Below are 18097 nucleotides of genomic sequence, written 5' to 3' on the forward strand. Positions count from 1 at the left end.
ACATGGTAGCGCACTCCTTTAATCCCAGCACTTTTGAGGCAGAGGCAGGCGGATCACTGTGAGTTAGAGGCCAGCCTAGTCTACAAAGCGAGTCTAAGATAGCCAAGGCTACACAGAGAAACCCTGTCTCGAAATCCCCACCCCCCAAAAAAAAGAATGGCAGTTCTTTATATAGCTGTATTAACTGACTCACAGTAATGATTTTTATAAAGGCATGCCAAAGAGAAAGGTAAAAAGGCAGAAATAAATTGTATTAGCGCTGTGTGGGTGTAGGAGAAGCTCACACATTGCTGTTAGTTTCCTTAAGTCATCCACTTGTCCTCCAGAGGTGTTTTGCTTTCTGATACAAGTGCGGGCTTGTCTTTTGGGCTGGAGAGATGGCTCAGGGGTTAAGAGCACTGTCTGCTCTTCCAGAGGTCCTAAGGTGACCTTCTTCTGGCATGCAGGAGTTATATGCAGGCAGAACATTGTAAACATAATAAATAAATCTTTAAAAAAAAGGAAAAAAAAAACAACCCTTAGTTGATTTTTGTGTACACTAAAATTTGTGTGGTTGAGTAAACTTACTGTTTCTGTTACTGTCTTTACTGTCATATCAGTGAACACAACCAAGGAAATAATATCTTTATAAATTCATGATTTGAGTGAAGATTTTATGAGTTGAATTTATGCCGAGATTTTGTCCCTATTTAATTTTTTTTTAACTGCCCTATAAGTAACAGTGGTTTATAATTACTGCCTTAGCACAGCATACGCATGTCAATGTAAACATTTTCTTGGCTGTCAGGATTGTCCTTAAGAATATATTTCATTTAGAATATGTGCCTAAAACAAAATGTTTAGAAAGCTAATTTCAATTTGTATGTGTGTGTTGAATGTGTGGTAATCTCATTGTTTTTATATTTGGGTTTAGGGTTTGCTTTGTTTTTATTCATCTTGAGGGGATAGTAGTATTTCGTGTCATGGTGTACGTGTTCCTCACTCCGTTTTTTTTGGTCTGTCTTGGAGTGAAGCAGGTTTTGAGACAGGTTTTCTCTGTGTAGCTTTGGCTTTCCTAGAATTTGCTCTGTAGCCAGGCTGGCCTCAAACTCACAGAGATCTACCTGCCTCTGCCTCCTGAGTGCTGGGATTAAAGATGTGTTGCACCACTGTTTGGCTGTAATAATTCTTAAATTGTTTGATAAAAATTTATAGTTAATAATTAACTGAAAACTTTTCCTGATACTCTATATTTTTAAGTTAGTTCATATCTGTTTCAGACTCCTGGGTCACTGGGAAGAAGCAGCTCATGATCTTGCCCTGGCCTGTAAACTGGATTATGATGAGGATGCCAGTGCAATGCTCAAAGAAGTTCAACCTCGGGTATGTCGTGCTTTGTGCTTGGTCTGGAAGATAACAGTCTCCTGGAAATCGGATGAGGAAGCATGTAGAAGTTAAAGTCACTCACTGCATTGGTTTGCCATGCTTCCGTTCTGAGTGCTGTGTTAGAGAACATGCTGTATGACTTTCCTCAAGTCTTCAATAGATTATACATAAAATAAGGGAAGTGCTGTGCACACACACCTTTAATCCTAACACTTGGGAGGCAGAAGCAGGCAGACCTCTGAGTTCTGGCTTTATAAAGAGACCCTGTCTCAAAAACAAAAACAAAAAAGAGAAAGAAAGGGCAGGTTTACAACCAGGAAAGCAACTGGAAACCACAAAATATGGCCCAGGATTATGTCTCATGTCTACTCTTTCCTTACATAATAGGTGTGATGTGTACAAAGAAGGCCTTTCTGAGGTTAATTTCAATTTTCTTTTTACTTTTTTTGTTTGTTTGTTTTTCGAGACAGGATCTCTCTGTGTAGCCTTGGCTGTCCTAGACTCACTTTGTAGACCCTCGAACTCACATCGATCTGCCTGCCTCTGCTTCCCAAATGCTAGACTGAATTTGATTAATAAGTTTTTTGTTTTTGTTTTCAACTTGGTGTTTCTGGGTATATGATGTATAAGATGGTGTGTGTAGTGGCTGAAAGAGTCATTTTTCTCCTGCATTAGGTTCTAAGTGTTGAACTCAAGTCATTAATATTTTGTAGCTTAACTCTGAGCCATCTTACTGGCCCTTGATTTTTTTTTTTTAGTCACAAGAAACAATAAAGTAGTTGTTGAACATATTCTAGAGCATGAAGTTCATAAAATATTTGTGAGGCACTAATGTAACATTTGAATATCAACTGTTTATCTCTAAAGCAACTTGAAAGGTCTCTGTTCCACCCCCACCTCTTTTTGTGTATTTCTATAGGATTAAACTCAGAGCTTGTGTGTGTTTATCGTATACTTAGACAAAACTGTATCCCAGGGTCCAAGACTAAATGTTTTTGGCCTTTCCCCCCATTTTTAAAGAAGTATTTATTTTATGTATGTGGGTGTTTTGGTTGCATGTATATCTGGGTACCATGTTCCTGCAATGCTCACAAGGGGCAGAAGAGGGCATTGGAGCATCTGGAACTGGTGTTACAGTTTTAAGCTGCTGTGTGGGTACTAACAATCAAACTGGGGTCTTTTGCAAGAGCAGAGAGTTTTCTTAGCCTTTGAGCCATCTCTGCAGCACCACCTTGTCCCCACTATAGATGCAGAAACTTTACATATAGACAGACTATGTATATGGAGTATCTGCCTTCCTGTGGCAGATGTCCTTGATGAGAGCTTTTCTGTTAAACTCAACTGTGGCTTGTGACCCTAAGTAATATGTACTGGGAAAGACCATCAAACAAGAATTGTCCTGCAATTTGTAATGCATTATTCTTGAACCTTTGTCATCTGTTTGAGAATAGAGGATTTCTGTTAAACTGTATGTCCTAGACTCTCATCTTGTTTCATATTGTCAAATGCCTAGGTCATTCTTAATGAGTTCTTTGGTTATGTTAATTGCAGGTAATAATGGTTTTCATTTACCAGTGGCTATACAACTAAAACTATGTCTCTTCCTCCACCGTCAACCATCAGTTGCCTGTTGCCCCTCAGGGTGGGTGGGATCTCCTTAGTCTCTCTCCAGCTTCCATGAGTTAGGTTTTTTTTCTGTTAAGATGAATCTGTCATTTCTTTTCCTTCCTTCCTTCCTTCCTTAAATAGGGTTTCTCTGTATAGCTTTGGTTGTCCTGGACTCTCATTGTAGACCAGGCTGGCCTCAAACTCACAGAGATCTGCCTGCCTCTGCCTCCCGAGTAGTGCCAGGCTGAATGTGTCATTTCTTAGACATATCTACTAAACAAATCACTATTAAAATAAAAAACTTTTTTTTTGTTTTTTGTTTTTGTTTTTGTTTTTGTTTTTGTTTTTGTTTTTGTTTTGGAGACAGAGTTTCTCTATGTAGCCTTGGCTGTCCTGGAACTTGCTTTGTAGGACAGGCTGACCTTGAACTCAAGAGATTCTCCCGCCTCTGCCTCCCAACTGTTAATGATTGAAGGAGTGTGCGTGCTATCACGTAGGCCCTGAAAAAGTAATTTAACTTCACTTGACTTGATCGAATTTACTTCCTATGGTTTTTCTTTCCAGGCTCAAAAAATTGCTGAACATCGGAGGAAGTATGAGCGAAAACGTGAAGAGCGAGAGATAAAAGAAAGAATAGAAAGGGTGAAGAAGGCTCGCGAAGAGCATGAGAGAGCCCAAAGGGTACATTCCCGTAGCTGACCCAGTGGGGTGGGCCTGAGGGCACTAGTCCTGCGTGATGGCTGCAGTGTGGCGGCTGATATTCTTCAAACGGAGTCTTATTTCCTTATATTCAGTCCTCTTTGTATTTTACTAATTAGTACTCATTTGTTCTTTTAATGTTGTGAATTTGGGCCAAGAGTGTAACTTACCCAGCAGGACAACCTCTTCTATTCAAACACAAAATCTACTGGCCAGGTTAATTAAAATTTGATAGTACTATTATTTTGTGTGGCTACTTGTCCCTTCCCCTATGTTTGTTTTATGATTTCTTCTTCCCAATGGTGATTTCATAATTATTTAAAATTATTCTAGCTATACATCCTGGGTACATCTATTATCCCAGCATCCAGTGGGCTAAAGGGGGAGGACTTTGAGCTTCACATCAGCGTTGGCTACATAGTCTTGTCTCAAGAGGGAAAAATTCTTCCTGTTTATAATTATACAGTTGTATTATAGAATGTAGAAAGATTTTTTAAAAAGGTTTATTTATTATGAATACAATATGATCAGATCACATTATAGATGGTTGTGAGCCACCATGTGGTTGCTGGGAATTGAACTCGGGACCTCTGGAAGAGCAGTCAGTGCTCTTAACTACTGAGCCATCTCTCCAGCTCCAGAAAGAGATTTTTTAATAGTTTGTTTCAGTATTGTTAATACTGTTCTTATTTTTAATTGTTTGTCCCCGTGTAGCTTTGTGTATTGGTGTTACATGGCAAGAATTTTCCTGTGGAGATACTACACACATACTTACTCACCCAGTTAGGGAGCCCAGGACAGACAGTATGGATACAAAGTCCAGCTTGGTGAACCATGAGTTTTGTTGGGTCTTGTTGCTCACAAGAGAATGGGTGAGGGGTTCCTTGCAGGAGAAGAAATTACTCAGAGACAGCTGCATCACCAAAGCCCACCCCAGCATGAGTGGCAGCTCACCAAAGCTGGGAAGTTGGAGCACACTGTACAGCCTGCAGGCAGCTCAACGGGTTGTTTCCAAATGGCCTCTTCTATGCAGCTCTCCTGGTCTCAGGAGTCTTTGTAGCTTGGCTTGGCTTTTCTGGGAGTGACTGTTGGTACCTTGGTTTTTCAATTCCTGGGAAGGAAAGTGACCTATTGAATCTGGTCAGTTTCAGGGACTTCCCAAAGCTATTTTGAGTTTTTTTACCTTCTTAATTAAATAGCTTCACTGCAGGGTGGACTGTTTTAATTCTGGAGGAAACTATTATATAAATAGTAAATCTTAATTTGAGAGTCATTTAATAAGCATATTATATATATGTGTGTGTGTGTGTATTTGTCATATCACAGTTTATACAAAATATATACATATGTATGTATTTATTTGGTTTCTTCCCCTTCATGTCCTGGGGACTGAATTAATGCTTCACACATGCTAGGCAAGTGCAGTACCACTTGGATACAGTCCATCTTGATTATTTCTAACTGGGTATGAAGCAAAGTTCTAGTTAGCCTTTTGTTGTTCTTAAAAACAGCTCAGAAAGCATTCTCCTGTGTTACACATTTTCCTGGGAGAACGTAGAAGAAAGGAACTTAGGAAGTAATTTAGCCATGCCCTTTCATTTTGGAGTTTTAAAACAAGTGAAAATTCATAACTTGCCTAACTACTATAAATTGTGTTTGTGCTTTAACTTTCCAGAGAAGTAAAACTGATAGAAGTGGAAGTGGATTTTCAAGGGAATTGGGTTCATCTTGAACCTTTTCATTCCTACTGACTGTCTGTCTTTCTCATTCTCATCTTCTGGATTTCTGTGGGCAGGTTAGGGATGGAAAATGGCTTTCTTGTTGTTTTTCTCTTCTCCTGTTATATAATTTGTTTTCATTCTGTCTTTAAGGAAGAAGAAGCCAGAAGACAATCCGGAGCTCAGTTTGGCTCTTTTCCAGGTATTTCTTAGAGAAGACCTGTCAGTGGCATAAATGATTAAGATATGTCCCAGTTTGGGAGCTCAGGGGTGTGTCTATATATGGGGAGAAAGAGAGAGAGTTCTTGAAACTCCAAAGAATGTTAATGTTTGTAAAGTTTGTTTACTCTAGTTTTCTTTCTTTCTTTCTTTCTTTCTTTCTTTCTTTCTTTTTTTTTTTTTTTTTTAAGTTTTTTGTTTCTTTGTTTGTTTTTGAGACAGAGTTTCTCTGTGTAGCTCTGGCTGTCCTGGAATCACTATAGGACAGGGTGGCCTCAGACTCACAGAGATCCACCCACCCCTGCCTCCCAAATGCTAGGGTAAAAGGATGCATTACCATGCCTAGCTGTGTTATAACAATATACTTTAAGAAAAGTTAATGGTTGTCGAGGGCTGAGTATTGTACTATTTATTATAATGTAATCTGAGTGTTTCTAAATTGACAAAGATTGTGTCCTGTTACATGTGAAAGTATTTATATTTATGAGGATAAATACAAAGGGCTGGAGAGATGGCTAAGTGGTTAAGAGCACTGTCTGCTCTTCCAGAGTCCTGAGTTCAATTCCCAGAAACCACATGGCGGCTCATGCCTGACTGTAACTCTAGTTTCAGGGGATTCCAGTGTCATCTTTTGACATCTACAGGCATTAGGACTGCATGTAATACACAGACATGTAGGCAAAATACTTCTATACATGAAAAGCAGAAAATTAAAAATAATTACTGCACATAAAAATATTTTGATCCAGTATGAAAAGAGGATATGTTCCTTTGTGTGAATTAATGTACTATGTGTGTGCCTGCTGCATGTGGAGACTCAAGAATTCCTTGGGTCCCCTGGAACTAGAGTTAAAAGGCAGTTTTAAGCCTTGCAGGTTGGATACTGGGAACCAACCAAACTCTGGTTAAATGAGTAGCAAGCCCATTTAGCTGCTGAGCCATCTTTCTAAACCCTCTTTTCATTTTTGCACGCGTGCGCGCGCATTTGTGTGTGTGTGTGTTACCACTTTTAGAGATTTTGATTGTTTAGAACAGGACAGAGATCCCCCTGGCCTGGTGAAGCACACAAACGGTCTTAGACTGTTCTGGCTAGTTTTATATCAACTTGCCACAAGCTAGAGTCGTCTGGAAGGGGGAACCTCAATTGAGAAAATGCGTCCGTAAGATTGAGATGTGGGGCATTATCTCCACTTGTGAGTCATAGCAGAGGGCCCAGCCCACTGTGGGTGGTGCTGTCCCTGCGCTAATGGTCCTGGGTTCTATAAGAAAGCAGACTGGGCAAACCATGGGGAGCAAGCCAGTAAGCAGCACCTCTTCATGGCCTCGGCATCAGCTCCTATCTGCAGGCTCCTGACTTCCTCTGATGATAAACGGGGATATAGAAGTGTCAGCCAAACCCTTTCCTTCCCAACTTGCTGTTGGTTACGGTGTTTTATTACAGCAATAGTAACCCTAACGAGGACACAACCTTAGCAGGTGAAGGTGTGAGGCTTAGGATTTCTAAGCCAGCCTCACCTACAGAGCAGGTTTTAGGCAGGTCAGGCTCTATATGACTATCTCAACTAACTAAAAAGAGAAAGAAATGAATAAATTTGTATAGTCCCTATTTGAGGTAAGGCCGCTCTAGATAAATGTCAAAATAAATAATTTTTATTAAATAAAATAGGCCTAGCCTGATAAAAATTAACTTTAAATTGAAACAGACAAATAATACTTACTCAAGAATGAAAAATTCAAATAGGATTGAGCCAACATGTGATGCACACCTGCAGTCCTAGCATTGAGGCAAGAGTTCCAGGCTAGCCTTGGCTGTGCTTAACATTGCAAGTTCTAGTACAGGTACCCTGTACCAGATACCTCCTTGCTCCCTCCCCCAAAAGAGATAAAAACAGTGATTGATATACTTGGCATTATTTTATTTTTAGGTTTTTCAAGGCAGGGTTTCTCTGTGTTATCTTGGCAGTTCTAGGCTCTCTTTGTAGACCAGGCTGACCTTGAACTCATATTGATCAGCCTGCCTCTGCCTCTGCCTCAGCCTCCCAAGTGCTGGGACTAAAGGTGTGCGCCACCATGCCCTGCCGTGGTTCTTTATTTTTAAGGCAAGATTAACTTTGTTGAACAGTTTTAAGTAATAAACAACCCAGAAAGTGATAGTCTGATTTAAAGGTTTGCTTTTTAGGAATTACGCTTGATAGCTGGCTGTGTTCAGAAAAGACTGTGCAGGGTGCCTAGTGATGTCCTTGTTTCTTCTGTGTGCAAAAAAGTGAGTTTTGGAGACGGTTAATAGTGACTTGCTGGTGTCTATAATTATTCCCTTCATTCTTGTAGGCGGCTTTCCTGGGGGAATGCCTGGTAATTTTCCTGGAGGAATGCCTGGCACGGGAGGGGGCATGCCCGGAATGGCCGGAATGCCTGGACTCAATGAAATCCTCAGTGACCCAGAGGTTCTTGCCGCCATGCAGGTGAGACTGGGTGGGCTTCAGTCATCAATACATTTCTTTCCTGCTTTGGTGTGATGACAGCACACTTCACTATTTTTTTTTTTTCTTAGTTATCAATTAGTTAATTTTGCAGTGTGGCATTTTCTTTCTAAATTGAGAATAATTTTTAAAAGATACTTATTTTTAATTTATGTATATGAGCATTTATTTGGATGTATATCTCTACACAACATGCAAGCAGTGCCCTTGGAGGTTAGAAGAGGACATCGAATCCCCTGTCACTGAAGTTAGAAGTAGTTGTTAGTTATGTATGTGTTGGGAACCCAAGCCAGCTCATTTGCAAGAGCAACCAATGCTCTTATACACTGAGCCATCTCTCTCTGGCCCCTGTTTTATTTTTGTGTATATGCCTATGCCTGTGTTTATGTATGTGAAATGTGTGCGGGTGCCAGTATATGCTGCCCGATACCCTGGAGTTGGAGTTCCAGGATGCTGGTTGTGAGATGCCTGCTGCCTAGCATAGGTGCCTGGAAGCAAACTCAGAGCAGCAAGTAACCTTAACTGTTGAGCCCTAGCTTAAAGGTTAAGTTTTTCAAAGTTCATTTTAAGAAATACTAATTCATGTTTCTTGGTATCCATGTTATATGTGCTTTCTTTTTCATTATTTTTAGTTCAAGTTACAGAATTAAGTTTGAGCGAGGTGCTTCAAAAAAATCCTGATCCTCACGTGAAGTTAGAAAACCCAAACAAAACTAAAAATTCAAACCTCTCCCCTCCTTTTTTTCTTCAGGATCCAGAAGTCATGGTGGCTTTCCAGGATGTGGCCCAGAACCCAGCAAATATGTCGAAGTATCAGAGCAACCCGAAGGTTATGAATCTCATCAGTAAATTGTCAGCCAAGTTTGGAGGTCAAGCCTAATGTCAAACAAGCCCTTGCTGAATGAAGAGCAGCTTAGTTCACTTACTGGATGTTGCAATAATACAAACCAGTGTACCTCTGACCTCACCGGGAGAGCGGGGCACTTGGAAGACAATCCCTCCCCCTGTGCATCCAATGCGGCTGAAGCATTCCACAGTGGTTTGCCATTAGGGCGTTCATTCAGATAATGTTTTCCTACTGGGAATTATAAACTTCAAACATTTTCAACCTTAAACATATTTTTTAAAAATTGAGGGGATGTCAATTCCTGTGTTTTTCTTTACTAATCTTTTTGGGTTTTTTCCTTTGAATTACTGGGCAAGGAAGCTGAATGTGGATGAGTCACTGCTCTCATGATTGAAATAAAGATTTGCTAGTGGGAAGCAAATAAAAAACATTTAAGTTGATTGAGTTGGACATATGGTTACTGAAGCATCTTGATTTGTCTTTTCTAATGTTCATTTCAAAATGATCTATTTCAGTGAATCTCTTCGGATCGATCACCAGTATTTGGGTCTGCCCCGAGTGTTAGAGTCCAGTTAGATTAGCTAGCTCTGCTGTTGTCCACTGTTCAAATAAATGTTCCATTTCGTTCCCATATAGAGGGAAGAGTACTTTCTATGTTTCTGTTAAAAATGACGTTTCCTCTTAGAAAATACTCCTGTCTGCTTGTCTTCTTGATCTTGAGCTAAACAGTCTTCTTTTCCTTCACTAACATCATTACTTCTGTCATTCACAGCATAATTGTGGAAGCATATTTATTGCTGACTTAATTTCATATATAATACATATGATAATTGCAGGGTCATACATGTCACAGCTGTGGTATCTTGGCCATGTTGTTGATTGTTTTCATCTTAAGCTTTTACTCTTGTGAACTCTTGTTATATAAAAAGTCCTTGGAAGGATTCCCTTTAGGTGTGCTCGTGAAGGGGCGAAACTTGCGACTTTAGAGTTTATGTTGAAGGATACATCTTTGTATTTTGAAGAGTATAAATTGTTTACATATGATGAAAGATTCATTTGTCCTATTTAGCTCTTAAATACTGTGATGTATTTAATGCCTGTTTTCTCTCTTCTGCAAGGATAAAGAAAACTAAATCCACAGAGTGCATATTTAAATTATTACATACCCGAAATAATATGTCTATGCAGGTTTTAACTGCTTCATACAGCAGGCACAGATGCATCTTGTTACATGTAAGAAAAAGCTGTATTTGAACAGAGCATGCGTTTAAAGTCCTTTGCAAACATCCATCACATATTCTTAAATTTGAATTTTGCACGGTGTTCTTTTAGTTCAAGTGTGTTCTCCTTTCATAAAATTTCCATGATGTGCTGTGCTTTACTGAGGATCGGTTTCTTCTGGACTCTTACTACACGTTGCCCTAATTATATTCTAATACTGCAGATATTACCCTAAGTGGGTGAAATTGCCCTTCTGAAAACTGTCCTGTGCTTTTAGACCTCTGAGTTCCACAGAAAGAAAAAAATATAGTCTTCATTTTTTCCATAAAGACTCAGTATCATTTTTACACCAGAAATATTGGGGTATTTTTTCACTAAAGATAATATAAGAAATAATAGAAGATAAAGGGGCTTTCTGCTTAAAGATATTTGGTTAATACTCAAGTATGCTAAAATAAAATACCATTTCAAACTTGATCTTGACCTTCCCCTATTTGTTAGCCTGTTACCTTGTTTTTGTGCAGTGTTTATCTAAAGTTATGTGATGGGTACATGGAGTACAGATTACTAGCTATTAACAGACCCCCAAAAAACTGAGTATAATGGTTCACTTGTAATTCTGGTACTTGGGAGGAGGTTAAGAGGAGGAGTCTAAGTTTGAGGCCAGTCTGTACTGCATAGCAAGACTCCAAAACCAAACCTGAGAACTTCTCCCACTCCTACTCACCCAAAATAACTCCAGAGGTTTACTTTGTTTTGGTAGGTTTCTAGAAGTTAGCAGTTCTGCCATATTGAAGTAAGTAACTTACATGTGGATCCAGAGAAGTTCTGGTGTCTGTTTTAATACTTGAGGAAACAGGTATGCAGTCAGGGGCACACATGCAGAGATAACGATGATGCATGGCATTAAAAGCCATCTTTTCATATCTCATTGGTCAGCTTTATTACTTATGGGGGGAGACCAAGCACAACGCATACAGTGTGGTTATATGAACAAACCGTTGGAGAAGAGAAGGCTTGGTAAGCCAACTATCCTGCTCTGAAGTCCTCTCCTCCTCCTCTTCTTCCCCTCCCCTCCCTTTCTCCCTCTCCCCCTCTCTACCTGTTTCTTTCGCACACAGAGAACTTTGTAAAGCAGAAATGGCTTCTATTTAGAAATCAAAACATTCCAGTAGGACTTGTTTCCAGGCACTGTTGTAGTAAGTTCCTCCTGTGATCTTTGAATCGTAATGCTACAAAGTACCTTTGTTTTACCATTTTATAGAAGAAACTGAAGCGCTTAGCTGGTTGCCCAGTGTTACATTTGTGGAGCTAGGATTTTCAGACTCAGGCTAGTGGCTCCACAGCCTGAGAAGTTTTGTGGGGTTTATTACATATGTGACTGGCTTGAAACTGAATGAAGCTCATTGCTTAGACCAGGCTGCCCACAAAGCCTCTCTGCCTTTCAGGTCTTGAGATCAAAGGCATGCACTGGCTACTACAGAAAGTTTGGGGTTTTATGCTCTTTGTTGACTCAGGGTTTTGTTGTGACCCATACTGGCTTGAATATTCATCTTTCTATTTGAGCCTTCCAGCTAATTAGGACAGTAGTAGTGTCAGCATGCCTGGCTTTAAGAAATTGAAAGTCATCCGGATGTGGTGGTGTGTAACTTTAATCCTGGCACTGGAGGCAGAGGCAGGCAGATCGCGCTTGGTTCAAGGCCAAGGCTACACAGACAAACCCTGTTTCGAAAGCTCCCCCCTCCCCCCCCCAAAAAAAGCCAAAATGCACATTTGGATAATAGTGATTAAATAAAGAGCATTAGGTTATGTGTGCTGCTGAATCCAACATGGCTTTCTTTGAAAAGTAAAGGACAGCCTAGTTGAATTTCTTAGTCTGCTAATTAAACATGAGGTGTAATAATCTAACAAGTACAGTACTTAGAAGGCTATGGCTTGGGGCTGGGCGAAGGTTCAATGTTTATGAGCACATCTTGCTGAGGATCTATAATTCCCAAGCACCTACTCGTGTTTGGCAGTCTGTGACTGCATGTAACTCACCTTCAGGCAGTTGTATTCCTCTTGGCTTCCGAATGCCCTGAACTAACATGCACAGATGCATATACTTTTAAAAATGAATATAGCTCATGGATTGAAGAGGGAAACATACAATAAGTTTTGAAAGTTTGGGCAATGGAAGGGCGAAATACTGATTTAGATTCATCTTCATGTACATGAAGTGCTTGCACTTAGATGTCTAAGTGTCCTCGGAGGAGACAGTAGGCTGTGAGATCCCTGGACTGGACTTTGGGAGGGTTTTGTGATGACAACTGATCCCAGATCTCTGCAAGAACAGCAAAAACTCTTAGCTGCTGAGTCATCTACACAGCCCAAAACTGTCAGTGTAAGCCCCCTGCTAGAGGCTACTATTCTTCAGTGCCTTGATTACACATTCTACAGCTGGGATGTGGATGGATGAAAAGCTAGTAGAGCTGTTGACCTTTTTATCAATGGCCACCAGCTTATCTTTGGAGGCGGGGTGGGGCGAGGTATTTTGACATGGTTTCTGTAACAGGATGGCCTCCATCTCAGCATCCGTAGTACTGGGATTACAGGCATAGGTCACCAGACTATGTTTTGGGACGTGGACAACTGGCTGTTTTGTTTTAAGACTGGCCTCCTAGCCCAGCCTAATCTCAAGCTTTCTGTGTAGCCTAGGACGACTCTAATGATTCTTTTAACAAAATAATCCTATGTATATATGCTTTAGTGCGTGCATTCAGGAGCCAGTCTGATCCCCTGTAACTGGAGTTACAGTTGTTTGCCACCGAGTGGGTGCTGGGACTTAAAAATGGTTACTCTGCAAGAGCAGTACCAGCCCGTCTCTTCAGTCCCCTGATCCTCCTTTTTCCACTTCCTGAGTGCTGTGATTACAGGTGTTTATGGGTGCTGGGGATCATGCTAAGCAAGCGCTCTTACAACTGAGTACGTCCTTTGCCTGCCAACATGTATTTTGTAAGGAATTGGGGTGCAGAGGTCATTAGGGGCTTTTATGCCCCTCGTTTTGTGTGAATAGACATGACTAACCATGTTAGCAGGCGGTTAAGAATGACCAGTCAGGAAATCGTGCAGGCGGTGCTCAGAGCGCTGATCTTCCTTGTCCACCTAGCATCGCCCCACCCCTTTCTCGCTACGGACCAATCAGTGTTCAGGGGCGTTCCTGGATCCTCCATACCCACGTCTGCAGGTGACAGGGCAGCCTGTGACCCGGAAGTAGTTGTTCTGGTGGAGGCGGGCGGGTCTGATCTGAGAGGTGGGGCTTGAGACGCTCCTTTCACGAGTCCACACTGCGGCATCTGAGTGAAAAGTGTAGCACCATGGCATCTGTGTTGTCCTACGAAAGCCTGGTACACGCCGTGGCCGGAGCCGTGGTGAGGAGGGGTTTGGGCTGTCGAAGTCAGTCACGGGATGGGGTCGGGAGATGGGCGCGAGGGAGATGTCGGGCCAGAAAGTTGCTGCAGGAGTGAAGGCGAGGCCAGTACCCACCCTCTGCTCCTGCCCCCTCTGCACTCTCCCAGAGACCGTCTGGACTGGCAGACACAAATGTCCTGAGGGAAGACGTTGGAAGATGATTGCTGTTTGCCTTCTGAAGTTTAAGGTCAACCATCCCATTACCCCACTGTTCACTGCACACAAACTTCGTATTATTGGTCCTGAGGAGAAACTAAGCATGAAGATGGGGTGCTTGGTGTGTAAACCTACTGCAGCCTGTTGTCACACTTTACAGCAGACAAGTGTCAGTAGCTGGTAGAGTGTTTCTGATCAGCATTATTGACAGGAAAAGAGATGGCGTTTTTGTTTTGTTTTTGAAATCAAGATCAGTGTTGTCATCCTGTGTAGTCACTGTGAGTTAAGCGTTGGGTTCTTGGTCTTAGAAGTGTCTAAGTTCCTTCCATTTAACACTCTAACTTTTTCCTTGAAACTTTGCGTTCTTGATACGAATAACAGTTCCCCAGCCTGGTCTACAAAGCTACTCCAGGACAGCCAAGTCTACACAGAGAAAGCCTGTCTGAGAGAGAGAGAGAGAGAGAGAGAGAGAGAGAGAGAGAGAGAGAGAGAGGGGCGCAGAGACAGACAGACAGACAGACAGACCGACAGAGAGAGGGTGCAAATGAGTAACGGTTCCTCTTCTGGTTCTCTTCCTCAGACTGTTTCTCATGTCCTTCCCTAACTTCTAATCACTGTGGACCATTACTGTCCACTCGGTGGCCATTCTGAATGCTCCGCCCCCCACCCCCACCCCATACTAATCCAGGGACAGCTCATGTTCTGGGAAGAGTAATCTGAATTCCAGTTCTAATCTCAAACCTCACATTTGAAATCTGCAAATCTTTTCTCCTAGATCTTGAAAATTAGGTGAGGGAATATTACATGAAGTGGCTTATTCAAGAAGCCCCATTCATTTGAATCAACCCAGAAGGGCCTTTTCCCCATTGGAAAGAACTGAGATGGAAGTTTGCCTGAAGTGGTTTTTTTTTTTTCCAATTGGTCCTAGAGACCTGTTTGACTGGAGTGGAAATGCAGATGGGGACCAAATTATTCATGACTCTGTGTAGGAAAGAGTCAGCTGTTGAGCTTACTAATTTACACTTCAAACCTGATCCTTCTGGCTGCCCTGCAGCAAATAGAATAAGGCAGGCACAGGATTCAAGCCGGAGAGAGATGGTTGTGGCCTCCATGACGGTGGGTGGTGGCGTGCGCGAGGAGAACCATCACAGAGTTGAGACGTAGGTTGTGTGTGGGTGAGGGTTGCTCGCCATCAGCTTGGTTATAGTTTTGAACTAGCCAAGGTTAAAGTCCCTGAGAATAGCATGACATTAAATGACTAACTCAGCAAGGAAGCGAGCACGAGCTAAGGAAAGTGGCAGTGACTGAGTGGAGAAGCATGCTGACCTTCCCAGATGGGGGAAGTAGGCTTGGAGCTACGTGAGAGCCATTGGGGTGGGAGGAGACGGGAAAACTGTTGTGCCGGCTGTTCAGAGAAAGTATTTCAGGGAGAAGGGGCTTGTCCAAGTGCGTCATCTACTGTCAGGAGATCAAGGTGAGGACTGAGAACTAATTGCTGGCTTTATCACAATGATGGAGGGTGGATTGGTGGGCAAGGTGGAGTGCAACAGAGAAGAGGAAGATGGAAAATCTCGTTAGTTTTTCTTTCTCTTAGCAAATGCCATTGGTTGTGTTCCTTCTGCTCTCGTAGGCTCCAAGACTATACAGTGGAGAGAGAATAAAGTCACTTTCTTCACTGATTTTTGGTTTTAGTGAAGTCAGACAGCACATAAGTAAACAAAGTGATGTTAAATAGAAGTGCACTAAACAAATAGGGCTAGCAAGCTTTTTTTTTAAAAAATAAGGTGACAGATAAGTTTGTATTATGTACAGTCTCTGTCATAGCTGCTCAGCACAGTCAGGGTGGTGTGAAAGCAGCCATAGACCAGGGGCTGAGCTTTGTTTCCCACCTAGCGTTGTTGCAGGAACACACAGTACATTGGCTTTGGCGCACAGACCAGTGTCCTGAGCCCCGTGATAATGTATGACAATGGACAGAAGCAACATATGTCTATTAATCTGCAAAAAGACATTTTCACTGATTTCTTGCCCATTTTTCTTTTGTTAAAGTTTCACTTGAAACTACACACCCTGGCTTTGTCATTTCCCCCTGAGTTATCAATATATGCTCTTGGAAGAGTAATTCATTCTGTTCTTGCTTCCTGTCAAAGAAGTAGCATTTCTAGTACATATACGAATGAGATGTCGCTTTGTATGTTGTTTTGGTTATTTTAAAACAGGGTCTCACTGTGTAGCCCAGGATAGTCTCAAACTTATAATTTTTTAGCCTCAGCCTCCTAAACCTAGGTATTATAGACGTGTGTGTGTGTGTGTGTGTGTGTGTGTGTGTGTATTCCTGTGTTTTTGTACTTATGTATATGTGTGGTGTAGGATATTCTCCCATTGTGTGCCACCACAACTGGCCATGTTTTGTTGCTGCTGCTGTGTATTTGTTTGCTTGTTTATTATTAAACTTATACCAAAGAGTTGTTTTCAAACCTTTTTGGGGTAAAGAGAGATTTATTTATTTATTTATTTATTTATTTATTTATTATAATAAATGCCCATATGTAGGCCAGAAGAGGGAACCAGATCTCATTATAGATGGTTGTGAGCCACCATGTGGTTGCTGGGAATTGAACTCAGGACCTCAGGAAGAGCAGACAGTGCTCTTAACCTCTGAGCCATCTCTCCAGCCGGTTTTCAAACTCTTAGCAGATCTCTATATTAAGGTTAAGTAACATAACATGGGCTCTAAGCACTAGAGTGTTCTACATAGCTATGCGACCTTGCTATGGCTACCTGGAATAACTGTTTCTACTGAAAGAATAGAAGCAGTTTGCGTAGAAACAGTTGAATCGTTGTTTAAGATGTTGATCTCAGCACTTGGGAGGCAGAGGCAGTCAAGTCTTTGTGAGGTTGAGGCCAGCCTGGTCAGAGCAAGTTCCAGGACAACCAGAGATATTACACAGAGAGACTCTCGGAAAAACAAATACAGAAAAGTTGATTTACAGTTTTTGAATCGGGATTTCCGGCTTGTTTGTTCAGCTCTTTCTGGGTTCTGAATTCTCCTACATCAAGTGAAATGCTGTGCAAGCATGCATACTTATTTTTCTTAGTGCTAGATATCAACCCCAGAACTTGGCAGACACTAAATACCCACTCTGCCACAGAGGTGTGGCCCCCAACCTCAACATGCAAGCATATTTTTAAAAGTTAAATTATTGAGGGCTAGAGAGATGGCTCAGTGGTTAAGAGCCCTGCCTACTCTTCCAAAGGTCCTGAGTTCAATTCTCAGCAACCACATGGTGGCTCACAACCACCTATCCTGAGATCTGGTGCCCTCTTCTAGTGTGCAAGCTCATAATGCAGGTAGAACACTGTATAAATAATAAATAAATAAATCTTTTTTAAAAAGTTAAATTATTGATTTTGATTTTTTTTGAGCCATACCTTGAGATAATTACAGATAACCTTAACTATCTCAAAACAAAGCCGGATGTGGAGACATACACCAGGAGGCAGAGGCAGGTGGATCTTTGTTTATTCAAGGCCAGCCTCGTCTACAAAGAGATTTCCAGGACAGCCAGAGCTGTTACACGGAGAAGCCCTGTCTCAGAAAAGAAAGAAAAAAGAACCAAACCAAACACTCTGAAAACAAGAATTATGTTGCTTCAGAAAGATGCTGTAACTTCAGTGGCTTCATATGTAAAGAATCATTTTTAAAAGTATAACTAGATTTCTAACTTTAAATATGTAAAAACCATCTCTTTTTTAAGCAGAGGCTGGCTTTGACCTTGCTGTGTAACCAAGGATGACCTTGAACTTCGGATCCTCTTGCTTCCATCCTAACTTTTGAGATTGAAACGTTGGGTTCTTACTGGTGCTAGCATTGAACCCAGGCTTCCAAACATGCTTGGCACGCTCTACCAACTTAGCTAGCTGCAGCCCTACCCAGACAAACCTATTTACAAGCAAAAGATTTTCTTAGGTTTAAAATTTGAGAACTCCTAAAGGGTAGATTACACAGAGACTGGGCTCAGGACTGTAGTGATTGGTCAGTGACATCAGAACGTCCATCTGTTGTTCTGTTGGGATGTGCGTGGACATGTGAGGACAGCTGGTGGGAGGCCGGGTTTTGTTTTGTTTTGTTTTGTTTTTTTCACCACATGGTTGCAGGTCCTCAGGCTTGTAGGTGACTTTTACCTCGCTGACTCATCTCTCTGGCCTGATGGATCAGTAACCTACAAGGAACTTCTTTTGTATCAATTGCTTATTTAAATCATCTTCCTTCCTTCCTTCCTTCCTTCCTTCTATTCTCTCTTTCTTTTTTTTTATTTCTTTTTTATTTTTTT

The 18097-nt window shown here is 41.4% G+C and overlaps 2 protein-coding genes across 2 annotated transcripts in view; both read left to right on the plus strand.

Annotated features, from left to right (window-relative positions):
* The window catches only part of ST13 (ST13 Hsp70 interacting protein), a 35378-nt gene extending 25992 nt beyond the window's left edge, over positions 1 to 9386 (plus strand). Inside the window, exons 8-12 of the mRNA XM_084748400.1 lie at positions 1260 to 1362; positions 3538 to 3654; positions 5544 to 5592; positions 7938 to 8071; positions 8841 to 9386. Coding sequence (XP_084604526.1) covers positions 1260 to 1362; positions 3538 to 3654; positions 5544 to 5592; positions 7938 to 8071; positions 8841 to 8969 — 532 coding nt within the window. The 3' untranslated portion in view covers positions 8970 to 9386. The remainder of the gene's footprint in view (positions 1 to 1259; positions 1363 to 3537; positions 3655 to 5543; positions 5593 to 7937; positions 8072 to 8840) is intronic.
* Positions 9387 to 13410: 4024 nt separating this feature from the next.
* Positions 13411 to 18097, plus strand: part of SLC25A17 (solute carrier family 25 member 17) — a 34596-nt gene continuing 29909 nt past the window's right edge. Inside the window, exon 1 of the mRNA XM_084748413.1 lies at positions 13411 to 13567. Coding sequence (XP_084604539.1) covers positions 13514 to 13567 — 54 coding nt within the window. The 5' untranslated portion in view covers positions 13411 to 13513. The remainder of the gene's footprint in view (positions 13568 to 18097) is intronic.

This window comes from Acomys minous, assembly GCF_964271855.1.
Source record: "Acomys minous genome assembly, chromosome: 12".
Lineage (NCBI taxonomy): Eukaryota > Metazoa > Chordata > Mammalia > Rodentia > Muridae > Acomys > Acomys minous.